The sequence below is a fragment of the Strix uralensis genome, unplaced genomic scaffold, assembly GCF_047716275.1.
Source record: "Strix uralensis isolate ZFMK-TIS-50842 unplaced genomic scaffold, bStrUra1 scaffold_382, whole genome shotgun sequence".
Lineage (NCBI taxonomy): Eukaryota > Metazoa > Chordata > Aves > Strigiformes > Strigidae > Strix > Strix uralensis.
The window spans coordinates 46,827-58,381 of record NW_027436976.1 but is presented as its reverse complement, the minus strand read 5'-3'; the positions used below and the strand labels follow the sequence as shown (position 1 = coordinate 58,381).

At 72.0% G+C, this 11,555-nt stretch overlaps 1 protein-coding gene and 1 non-coding gene across 2 annotated transcripts; one reads left to right on the top strand and one right to left on the bottom strand.

Moving 5' to 3' along the window:
* Positions 1 to 1,316: 1,316 nt before the first annotated feature.
* Positions 1,317 to 11,229, bottom strand: SLC39A4 (solute carrier family 39 member 4; the record flags this gene model as incomplete). Its single annotated transcript, XM_074857900.1, is given in 11 exon segments — positions 1,317 to 1,498; positions 2,533 to 2,604; positions 2,607 to 2,678; positions 3,805 to 3,817; positions 4,710 to 4,816; positions 4,819 to 4,886; positions 5,746 to 5,956; positions 7,154 to 7,370; positions 7,996 to 8,163; positions 8,933 to 9,256; positions 11,035 to 11,229. Coding segments are annotated over 11 exon segments (1,629 nt in total), but the record flags the coding sequence as incomplete, so codon positions are not given.
* TRNAR-CCG (transfer RNA arginine (anticodon CCG)) lies at positions 2,747 to 2,818 on the top strand. Its single transcript has one exon. It is a non-coding gene; the product is annotated as a tRNA-Arg (tRNA).
* Positions 11,230 to 11,555: the final 326 nt, after the last annotated feature.

Here is an 11,555-nt window from a genome sequence, read left to right as displayed (position 1 = left end):
GGACGGCACCTGGGGGACACACGCACACACACACACGTGACACACGGCTCGGGGGGGCAGCGGGCGGCCCCCCACCACCACCACGTGGCACCGCAGACAGCCCGGACGACACGCGGGACGCGCTACGGCACACGGCAGGCGGCAGGGCACGGCACACGTGACGGACACGCGACACGTGTGACACACGGTACACATGACATGTGGCGCATGTGACACGCATGGCGCACGTGATGCACACGGCACACGTGACACCCACGTGACATGGCGTGGTATGCGTGACACAGAACAGGTGGCGGAGCACAGCACATGCGATGTACATGTGACACGCATGACACACGTGATGCACATGTGACGCACACGGCACACACAGCACACGTGACATGCTATGGCACACAGTGCGGCACATGCAGCACGGAACAGGCAGCGGAACACGGCACACGCAATGGACATGTGACAGACGTGACACACACAGCACGTGTAACACACTAAGGCACATGGTGTGGTACATGCAACACGGAACAGGCAGCAGGACGTGGCACACGCGATGGACATGTGACATATGGCACACGTGACACACATGTGATGCACGCGGCACACATGGCACACATGACGTGATACACGTGACACACATGGCATGCGTGACACGCTACGGCACATGGTGCGGCACACGCAGCATGGAACAGGCAGCAGAGCACAGCACATGTGACACATACGTGACACACATGGTACACGTGACACACTAAGGCACACGGTGTGGTACATGCGACACGGAACAGGCAGCAGAACACGGCACATGCGATGGACATGTGACACATGGCACACGTGACACACATGTGATGCACGTGGCACATGTGCCGTGACACATGTGACACACACAGCCTGTGTGACACGCTACGGCACACGGTGTGGTACACGCGACACGGAACAGGCAGCAGAACACAGCACGTGCGACAGACATGTGGACACACGTGACACACACGTGACACGGTGCAGACGTGGCGCAGCCACACACGGCGTGGACACACGTGGCCCACGTATGCGCTGCACACACGTGGCACGGACACAGGTGACACACGTGTGACACACACACGGTGCACACACACACACACGCGTGTCCCAGGCGCTCCCCATGTGGCCCAGGGCCAGGAGCAGCAGTAGCCCGGTGGCAAGTGGCCACACACGTGACACACACACGTGTCCCACCCCCACACGCATGTTCCACACCCCCACATGTGTCCCACCCACCCTTCCACACGTGTCCCCACCGCACACGCGTGTCCCACCCACCCCCCCCCACGCGTGTCCCGGGCGCTCACCATGTGGCCCAGGGCCAGGTGCAGCAGTAGCCCGGTGGCCAGGGCCCCCAGCCAGGCGCGGGCGGGGCCGGGGGCGCCCAGGGCCAGGCAGAGCCCCGGGAACACGGGCAGGGCCCCCCCCAGCCCCCGCAGCAGCACCCGCCGCCCGCTGAGCCCCGACTGCAGCAGCACCCCCGCGGAGCCTGCGCAGGGGACACCCGGTGACACCCAGGGACACCCAGGGGACCACCCACAGCACCCAGGGACACCCAGGGACAGACACCCAGGACACCCAGAGACACTTGGGGACACCCACAGCACCCACCAACAGCACCCAGTGACACCCAGGGACATCCAGGGACACCCACAGCACCCAGGAACACCCAGGGGACACCCAGTGACACCCAGGACACCCGCAGCACCCTGCAGCACCCACCGACACCCGTCACCCCCCACAACACCCCACCCTCCCGGTCACACCCTGTGACACCCCGTCAGAGACACCCACAGCACCCAGCACACCCAAACCCCCCGCGCACCCCCCCACCCCCACAGCACCCACAGCCCCCTCTACACCCCCCTCACCCCCATATCCCCCCCTTGCACCCCCCCCACACCCCCTCACCCCCCACCCCCCCCGCACCCCCCACTCACCCCCACTTGCCCCCCACAGCCCTCTCACTCACCCCCCCACCCCCATATACCCCCTGCACACCCCCAGCCGCCCCCCTCAGCCCCCCCACCCCCCCATAGCCCCTCTACACCCCCCATATCCCCCCCTGCACCCCCCCGCCCCCCCTTCACCCCTCCAGCCCCCCCCTCACCCCCACACCCCCCATAGCCCCTCTATCCCCCCACTCACCCCCCCATATCCCCCCTACACCCCCCTCTCACCCCCCATAGCCCCTCTATCCCCCCCACCCCCCACTCACCCCCCCACCCCCCATAGCCCCCCTACACCCCCCTCACCCCCCCATAGCCCCTCTACACCCCCATATCCCCCCCTGCACCCCCCCGCCCCCCCCCTCACCCCCCCACCCCCCATATCCCCCCCACGGCCCCCACTCACCCCCCTCTCACCCCCCCACCCCCCATAGCCCCCCTACACCCCCCCTCACTCCCCCGCGCCCCCCCTCACCCCCCCACATCCCCCCCGCACCCCCCCCACAGCCCTCTCACCCCCCCCTCACCCCCCCCCACACCCCCCCCCGCCCCCCCCGCGCCCCCCGCCCCTCACCCAGCGCGTGCGGCAGCTCGTGACACACCAGCGCCGCCCCCGTGGCCACCCCGCTCTGCCACGACCCCCGAAGGCGGCGCCCAGCGCCAGCCCGTCCGCCAGGCTGTGGGCGGCGGCCCCCAGGGTCACCAGCCAGGGCAGGGGCGCTGCGGGGGGGGGACACACGGGGGTGTCACCGCGGGTCACCCCCCCCCGCCCCCCGGCACCGCGCGCCGGCCCAGTGGCCTAATGGACAAGGCATCAGCCTCCGGAGCTGGGATTGTGGGTTCGAGTCCCACCTGGGTCGGTTCTCTTTTACTGCTGGGGGGGGGGCGGGGGGGCTCTTGGGGGGCTGCGGGGTTACTTATGGGGATGGGAGGGGGGTGGTGGGCGGGTTGGGGGCGTTGGGGTTGGTGGGGGGGGTTATGGGCAGGGTTGGGGGGGCAGGGTGGGGGGGTCTGTGGGGCAGGGCGGGGGGTCCGTGGGGATCTGTGGGGCAGGTGGGGGGTCTGTGGGGCGGGGGGGGGGCTGTGAGGGTTCCGTGGGGTCTGTGGGGCAGGGTGGGGGGGTCTGTGGGGATCTTGTGGGGCAGGGTGGGGGGTCTGTGGGGCGGGGGGGGGGGGGCTGTGAGGGTTCCGTGGGGGTCTGTGGGGCAGGGTTGGGGGTCTGTGGGGCAGAGTGGGGAGTCTGTGGGGCGGGGGGGGGGGCTGTGAGGGTTCCGTGGGGTCTGTGGGGCAGGGTGGGGGGGCTGTGGGGCGGGGGGGGGGCTGTGAGGGTTCCGTGGGGGTCTGTGGGGCAGGGTGGGGAGTCTGTGGGGCGGGGGGGGGGCTGTGAGGGTTCCGTGGGGGTCTGTGGGGCAGGGTTGGGGGTCTGTGGGGCAGAGTGGGGGGGCTGTGGGGGTCCATGGGGATCTGTGGGGCAGGGTTGGGGGTGCATGGGCAGGGTGGGGGGGGGCGTGGGGAGGGCACTTGGGGGGCTGCTGAGGGGCTGCGGGGTTACTTATGGGGCTGGGAGGGGGGTTATGGGGCGGGTTGGGGGCGTTGGGGTTGGTATGTGGGGGGCTGTGGGGCAGGGGGGGGGGGCTGTGGGGCGGGGGGGGGGGGCGGGCTGTGAGGATTCCGTGGGGGGCCATGGGCAGGGACGGGGGTCCGTGGGGCAGGTGGGGGGTCTGTGGGGCAGGGTGGGGGCCCGGGGGGGGCACTTGGGGGGCTGGGGGGGGGGGTTATGGGGCGTTTCAGGGGGTTCTGGGGCCTCACCCCGGCTCGGCGGCTCGTGGGGGGGGGGGGTCGGCACCTTCCATCTTCACCTGAAATGGGGGGGGGGGTGGGGGGGTGCCCGTGTCCCCCCCCGTGTCCCCCCCCGTTGTCTCCATGTCCCCCCATGTCCCTGTGCCCCCCCACGCCCCCCCGTGGGTGCCCCCCCCGTCTCTCCATGTCCCTCTGCCCCCCCCCCCCGTGTCCCCCCGTGGGTGTCCCCTGTGTCCCCGTGCCCCCCCCCCCCCATGTCCCCCGCGGGTGGCGTGTCCCCCCCCCATGTCCCCCCACGGGTGCCCCCTCCGTGTCTCCATGTCCCCCCATGTCCCCGTGCCCCCCCCCCGCTCTCCCCGTGGGTGTCCCCTGTGCCCCCCATGTCCCCCCCATCCCCCGCGGGTGGGTCTCCCGCCCCACAGACACCGCCCCCCCGCCCCCCCCCGTACCAGGTCGCCGCTGGAGGCCGCCGGCTGCTGCCCCCCCTCTCCCGGGCATCGGGCTGCGCCCCCCCTGCGCCCCACGGCCGTCAGCGCTGACCCACGACCCCCCCCAGCTCCCCTCCCCGCCCCACGGACCCCAACCCTGCCCCACAGACTCTCCCCAGCCCCCCAACCCTGACCCACGGACCCCCACAGCCCCCCACCCCCCCCTGGATCCCCCCGCTCCCCACAGCCCCCCAACCCCCCCAGCCACGGCCACGCCCCCCCCGGCCCCCCAATTCCCCCCCACGCCCCCCCCCGGCCCCCAACCCTGACCCACAGCCCCCCATGCCCCCCCCCCGGACCCCCCACGTGTCCCCCCCCTCCCCAATTCCCCCCCCAGCCCCCCTCCAGCCCCCCAACCCTGACCCACGGACCCCCACGCCCCCCCCCGGACCCCCACAGCCCCCCCGGCCCCCCAATTCCCCCCCCGCCCTCCACCCCTGACCCCCCCCCCCCAGCCCCCCACCTGGTGCCCGGCCCCCCCCAGGGCGCGCAGGGCCCCCTCCAGCACGAAGCCGCCGTAGAGGCCCCCCAGGACCCCCACGAGCAACCAGTGGGGCTGCACACCCCCCCCCGCCGCGTGGGGCCCCCCCGCGGGCCGTGGGGTCCCTCGGTGTGGCTGTGCAGCCCCAGGCACTGCGGGGGGGGGGGACACGGGGGGGGGGAAGGGCTCAGCTGCCCGTGTCCCCCCGTGGGTGTCGTGTGTCGTGTCCCCCCCCGTGGGTGCCCCCCCCGTGTCTCCATGTCCCCCCTGTGTCCCCCCCATGGGCATCCCCTGTGTCCCCCTGTGCCCCCCACCCCCCTACACCCCCCCGTGGGTGCCCCCCCCATCTCCATGTCCCTGTGTCCCCCCCGTGGGTGCCTCCTGTGTCCCTGTGCCCCCCCCCATGTCCCCGTGACCCCCGTGGCTGCCCCCCCCCGCCCCCCTGTGGGTGCCCCCCACCCCGTGGGTGCCCCCCTTGTGTCTCCATGTCCCCCCTGTGTCCCCCCATGGGTGTCCCCTGTGTCCCCCTGTGCCCCCCCATGTCCCCATGCCCCCCCCTTGGGTGCCCCCCCCGTGTCTCCATGTCCCCGTGTCCCCCGTGGGTGTCCCCTGTGTCCCCCCGTGTCCCCCCGTGGGTGCCCCCCGTGCCACCCCCACGCCCCCCCGCATGTTTCCCCTCCCGTGGGTGCCCCCCCCGTGTCTCCATGTCCCCCCTGTGTCCCCCCATGGTGTCCCTGTGTCCCCCTGTGCCCCCCCCATGTCCCCATGCCCCCCCCTTGGGTGCCCCCCCGTGTCTCCTGTCCCGTGTCCCCCCGTGGGTGTCCCCTGTGTCCCCCCGTGTCCCCCCGTGGGTGCCCCCCGTGCCACCCTCACGCCCCCCCGCATGTTTCCCCTCCCGTGGGTGCCCCCCCCGTGTCTCCATGTCCCCCCTGTGTCCCCCCATGGGTGTCCCCTGTGTCCCCCTGTGCCCCCCCATGTCCCCGTGCCCCCCCGTGTCCCCCCCGTGTCCCACCTGGGCAGGAGGTGCAGCAGCGCGTCCCCGCTGAGGGCTCCGGCCGCCAGCCCCAGCAGCAGCGGCTGCAGCCAGCGCCGGGGGGGGGACACACGACACCCGCAGCGGGGGGACCCCCGGGGACAGCGGGGGGACCGCAGGGGACAGCGCAGCAGGGCCACCGCCACCAGCGGGCACAGGGCCACCACTAGCGCGGCCACCAAGCCCAGCACGTACCCTGGGGGGGACACGTGGGGACATGGGGGACAGCCGGGACCCCCGCCCCTGGGGTGGACACCCCCGGGGTACGGCGGGACACTGTCACTGTGCGCAGGGGGGGTGATGCCACCAGGGCCTGTCCCTGTCCCCATCCCTGTCCCCAGGGCCACACGGGCCAGCCCAGGGCACAGCAGGACACTGTCCCCATCCCTGTCCCCATCCTTGTCCCAGCGGTGCCCGATGCCACAGGACACTGTCCCCACCCCCGTCTCTGTCCCTGGGGTGTGGGATGTCACCAGGACCCGTCCCTGTCCCCAGGGACACACAGTGTCACCCCAGGGCACGGCAGGGCCTGTCCTTGTCCCTGTCCCTGTCCCTTGGGGTGCCCGATGCCACCAGGGCCCATCCCTGTCCCTGTCCTTGTCCCAAGGGCACACAGTGTCACCCCTGGGCATGGCAGGACACTGTCCCCATCCCTGTCCCTGTCCCCTGGGGTGTCTGATGCCACCAGGGCCCATCCGTGTCCCCAGGGGCACTCGGTGTCACCCCAGGGCACGGCAGGGCCTGTCCTTGTCCCCGTCCCCATCCCTGTCCCTGTCCCAGGGGTGCCCGATGCCACCAGGACACTGTCCCCATCCCTGTCCTTGTCCCCAGGGCCACACGATGTCCCCCCAGGACATGGCAGGACACTGTCACCGCCCCTGTCCCCATGCTTGTCCCCAGGGGTGCCTGATGCCACCAGGACCCATTCCTGTCCCTGTCCCTGTCCCCATCCCTGCCCCCAGGGCCTCACGATGCCACCCCAGGGCGTGGCAGGACCCTGTCCCCATCCCTGTCCCCATCCCCAGGGTCACACCATGTCACCCTGTGCCACAGCAGGACACTGTCCCTGTCCCCGGGGGGGGTGATGCCACCAGGGCCCATCCCTGTCCCCATCCGTGTCCCCAGCGGGGGGTGATGCCACCCTGTGCCATGGCAGAACCCATCCTTGTCCCCATCCCTGTCACTGTCCCTGTCCCCAGGGCCACACGGGGTCACCCCAGGGCACAGCAGGACACTGTCCCCATCCCTGTCCCCATCCTTGTCCCCAGGGGTGCTCGATGCCACCAGGACACTGTCCCCATCCCCAGGGCCACACGATGCCACCCTGTGCCACAGCAGGACACTGTCCCTGTCCCCAGGGGGGGTGATGCCACCCGTCCCCGTCCCCACTCACTCTCGAGGGTGCTGAGCTGGCCCGTGGTGGCCGCGGGGCCGGTGGTGGCCGCGGGGCCGGTGCTGCCAGTGCCGGTGGCCGTGGGGCCGCTGGTGGCCGTGGGGCCGTGGCGGGGGGGGGCGGGGGGGTCACTGGGGGGGAAGGGGCCCAAGTGACCCCCCCGGGGGTGTTGGGTCCCCCCGGACGCCCCCAGCGGCTCAGGGGGGGGCAGGTACAGCTGGGGGGGGGGGGCACCAGCCTCAGCACCGGCCACCCGGACCCCCCCCGGGGAGAATGGGCCCCCCCCGGGCACCCTGACACCCCCAGGGGCACCCACACCCCCCCTCAGGGCACCCCACCCACCCCCCCCCCGAGCAGACCCCCCCCACGTCATCCAGGGCCCCCTCAGAGCACCCAGACCCCCCCTCAGAGCACCCCCCCTCCTCAGCACCCTGCCCCCCTACCCCGAGCACCCTGCCCCCCCCGAGGTCACCCAGACACCCCCCCCGAGCACCCTGCCCCCCCCCCCCCCGCGGATGTCCCCGACTCACGGTGTCCTGGGACCGGCCGTGGGTGTCCCCGCCCCCGTGGGGGGGGGCCCGGGAGGGGCTGGGGGGGGGTCGCTGCCCCCCTGGACCCTCCAACTGCTCCCTCGGTCCTGCCAGGAGCCGTCAGAGCCCGAACCCACGGCCCCGCCCCCAGCGCCCCCCAACCCCCCCCAACCCCCCCTGTCCCACATCTACCCCCCCTCCCCCCCATCCCCCCTGCCCCACATCCCTCCCCCCATCCCCCCATCTCCCCCCACCCCCCCCATCCCCCCATCTCCCCCCCCGCCCCCCATTTCCCCCCCCCCACACACTCACCCTCTGCCGGGGGGGGGCCCGTGGCCGAGGCTGGGGGGGGCCCGTGGGGACCCTCAGGCACCGGCCCCGCAGCACCAGAGCCCCCAGAGCCGCCAGCACCCGCCCAGCCCCCACCCGTGGGGACACGCTGGCACCCGCCGCCACCACGCCCGAGGCGTCCACGCAGGCCTGCGCCGGCCACCAATGGTGGCCACGACACGTGTCACCCCCCCCGGGCACGTGTGGCCACGGAACGGGGGTTGTGGCATGTGTCACCTCCCCAGGGTGTGTGTGGCCACGGAACGGGGGGCATGGCACGTGTCACCTCATCGGGACACGCGTGGCCATGCAGCAGTAGCCACGTCCTGTGTCACCTCATTGGGGCACGTGTCACCTCCCAGGGGCATGTGTGCCCATGTTATGGTGGCCACGTCACGTGTCACCTCATCAGGGCACACATGTCTGTGCTCTGGTGGCCGTGGCACATGTCACCTCCCCAGGCCACGTGTGGCCACGGAACCAGGGTCGTGGCATGTGTCACCTCCCCTGGGCACGTGTGGCCACGGAACGGGGGTCGTGGCATGTGTCACCTCATCGGGGCACGTGTGGCCACGGAACAGGGGTTGTGGCACGTGTCACCTCATCGGGGCACGTGTGGCCACGGAACCAGGGCCGTGGCATGTGTCACCTCCCCTGGGCACGTGTGGCCACGGAACGGGGGTCGTGGCATGTGTCACCTCCCCAGGGCATGTGTGGCCACACAATGGTGGCCACGTTATGTGTCACTTCATCAGGGCACATGTGGCCGCAGAACTGTGGCCACGTCACATGTCACCTCCCCAGGTTGCACATGCCCACGCTCTGGTGGCCACGGCAACATTGGCTGTGCCACATGTCACCCCCCTGTGCCCCCAGGCCACCACCCCCACATCCCCCGTGTCCCCCCGTGTCCCCTCACCTCGTGGCTCTCACTGCGGTAGTTGGGCTCCAGGGCCACCAGCAGCTCCGACACCTCCCGCAGGCCGGGGCCACCGCTGGTGGTGGCCGTGGTGGCCCCGGTGTCATCACTGGTGTCACCGGTGGCCCTGGTGAAGGCGCGGTGCAGCGCCCGGGCGCGGGTGGCCCAGCGCCCCGAGGTCACGTCGGCGCAGGTGACATCGGGGGGGTCCCGCAGGGTGACCAGGACGGCGGCTCCCAGCCAGGGCAGGTCAGTGGCCACTAGACGGGAGGTGGCCACCGCCCCTCCCCCCGCCAGTGCCAGCACTGAGCCTGCAGAGAGACACTGGGGGAGGGGGGGGAGGGTGTCAGGGGGGGTCAGGGTGTCACAGGAGGGGTCAGGGGGCCACGGGGGGGGGGCAGGGTGTCACGGGGGGGTCAGGGTGCTAGGGGGGGTCAGGGTGCTATGGGGGGGGTCAGGGTGCCTGGGGGGGGGGGGGTCAGGGTGCTAGGGGGGGTCAGGGTGCTATTGGGGGGGTTAGGGTCCCTGGGGGGGGTCAGGGTGCCTGGGGGGGGGGGGGTCAGGGTGCTATGGGGGGGGTCAGGGTGCTGGGGCCTCAACGATGGGGGCACAGGGGGAGCAGGGCTGCCCCTGCACCCCCCATGGGGAGGGACAAGCCCCCCCCGAGGTGCCCCCAGCCCCACAGACCCCCCCAAAAATCCCCCCCCCCCAGCCCCCCCCGCCCCTCACTGCACACCCCAAAACCAGCCAACGGCCGAGATACCCCACGGCACCGGGGCCCAACCCGCCCCCCCCCAGCCCGGGGAAGGGGGGGGGGCACACGCCACCGGCACAGCCCCCCCCATGGGGTCACAGCCCCCCCACACCCCCCCCCGGGGCCACGCACCCACCCGGCACAGCCGGGACCCGCTGGGGGGTGTTGGGGGGGGGCAGCACGGGGCACCCAGCGCCTGGGGCACCCGGGGGGGGGGGCAGCGGGTCCCTGGGCTGTGCCAGGCCTGGCCGTAACGTGCCGTAGCGTGCCAAAGCATGTCATAGCGTGTCAAAGCGTGTTGTAGCATGTCATAGTGTGCTGTAGTGTGCCAAAGCGTGCCATAGCGTGCCAAAGCATGTCATAGCATGTTGAGGCATGTCGTAGCGTGCTGTAGCATGCCGTACATGCCAAAGCGTGCCGAGGTGTGCCGTAACGTGCCATAGCGTGTCATAGCATGCCGAGGTGTGCCACAGCGTGCCAAAGCATGTTGTGGTGTGCTGTAGCGTGCCAAAGCGTGCCGAGGTGTGCCATAGAGTGTCATGGCATGCTGTAGCGTGCCGAGGCGTGCCGGAGCGTGCCATAGCATGCCAAAGCATGCTGAGGCGAGCCATAGCGTGCCGTGGTGAGCCATGGTGTGTCATAGCATGACAAGGCGTGCTGTGGCAAGCCATGGCATGATGAGGCTTGCTGTGGCAAGCTGAGGTGTGCTGTAGCATGATGTAGCGTGCCATAGCGTGCTGAAGTGTGCCAAAGCGTGCCGAGGCGTGCCGTGGCATGTTGAGGCATGCCATAGCATGCTGTAGCGTGCCATTGCGTGCCGAAGCATGCCGAGGCGTGCTGTAACATGCCATAGCGTGCCATAGCATGCCAAAGCGTGCTGTGGCGTGCTGTAGCGTGCCATAGTGTGCCACAGCGTGCTGGGGTGAGCCGTAGCATGCCGTGGTGAGCCATGGTGTGCCATAGCGTGCCGTGGCGTGTTGTGGCAAGCTGTGGTGTGCCATGGCAAGCTGTGGCAAGCTGTAGCGTGCCGAGGCGTATCATAGCATGCCAAGGTGAGCCCTAGCGAGCCCTAGCAAGCCGTGACGTGCCGTAGCGAGCCCTAGCGAGCCCTAGTGTGCCATAGCGAGCCCTAGCGAGCTGTGGCATGCTGTGGCAAGCCCTAGTGAGCCATGACGTGCTGTAGCGAGCCCTAGCGAGCCATGGCGTGCCGTAGCATGCCGTAGTGTGCCATAGCGAGCCCTAGCGAGCCGTGGCGCGTGGCGGCGTGCCGGCGGGCTGGAGTTTGACCCCGTCCACCCGCCCTGCCTCCCTTTCCACACGGCCCGGCGTGGCCGGCGCGGGCGCTCACCTTTCCACACGGCCCGGCGCGGCAATGCGCACGGCCGCCGGCGATGCCCACGAGGGACTCGAGCGTGCCGGGGGCCAGCGAGCCGCTCCCCGACGACAGCAGGGCCTCGAGTGCCGCCACCGGCTCGGCGACGCCGCGGGGGTCCCGCCCGGCCGCCCCCAAGCCCAGGGTCAGCAGGAGAAGCAGCGGGGCCATGGCACGGCGGCGGCGGCGGTGGGCTACCAGTGCCACGACGGGGGTTGCCCGGCCGGTGCCGGTGCGACGCCGAGCGCTGGGGCTGTAAAACCGCCCGGGGCCGCGGCGGTGATTGGCTCGGGGCGAGATTGCCCCGGGTTAACCATTCCTCAGGGCCCGGCCCGGCGCCTGCGCCCGCGCCCGGCACCGGCACCCCCCCGCCCTCCCGTGGGTGCCGGGGTCCCCCCGGGGGCTCTGGGTGCCGCGTGGCTCGCCCGGGGGTGCCCGGCTCAGGAAGGGCCCCGCAGGGTTTTCCCGGCGCTCCCGGCGCCTCGTTGCCCGCCGGC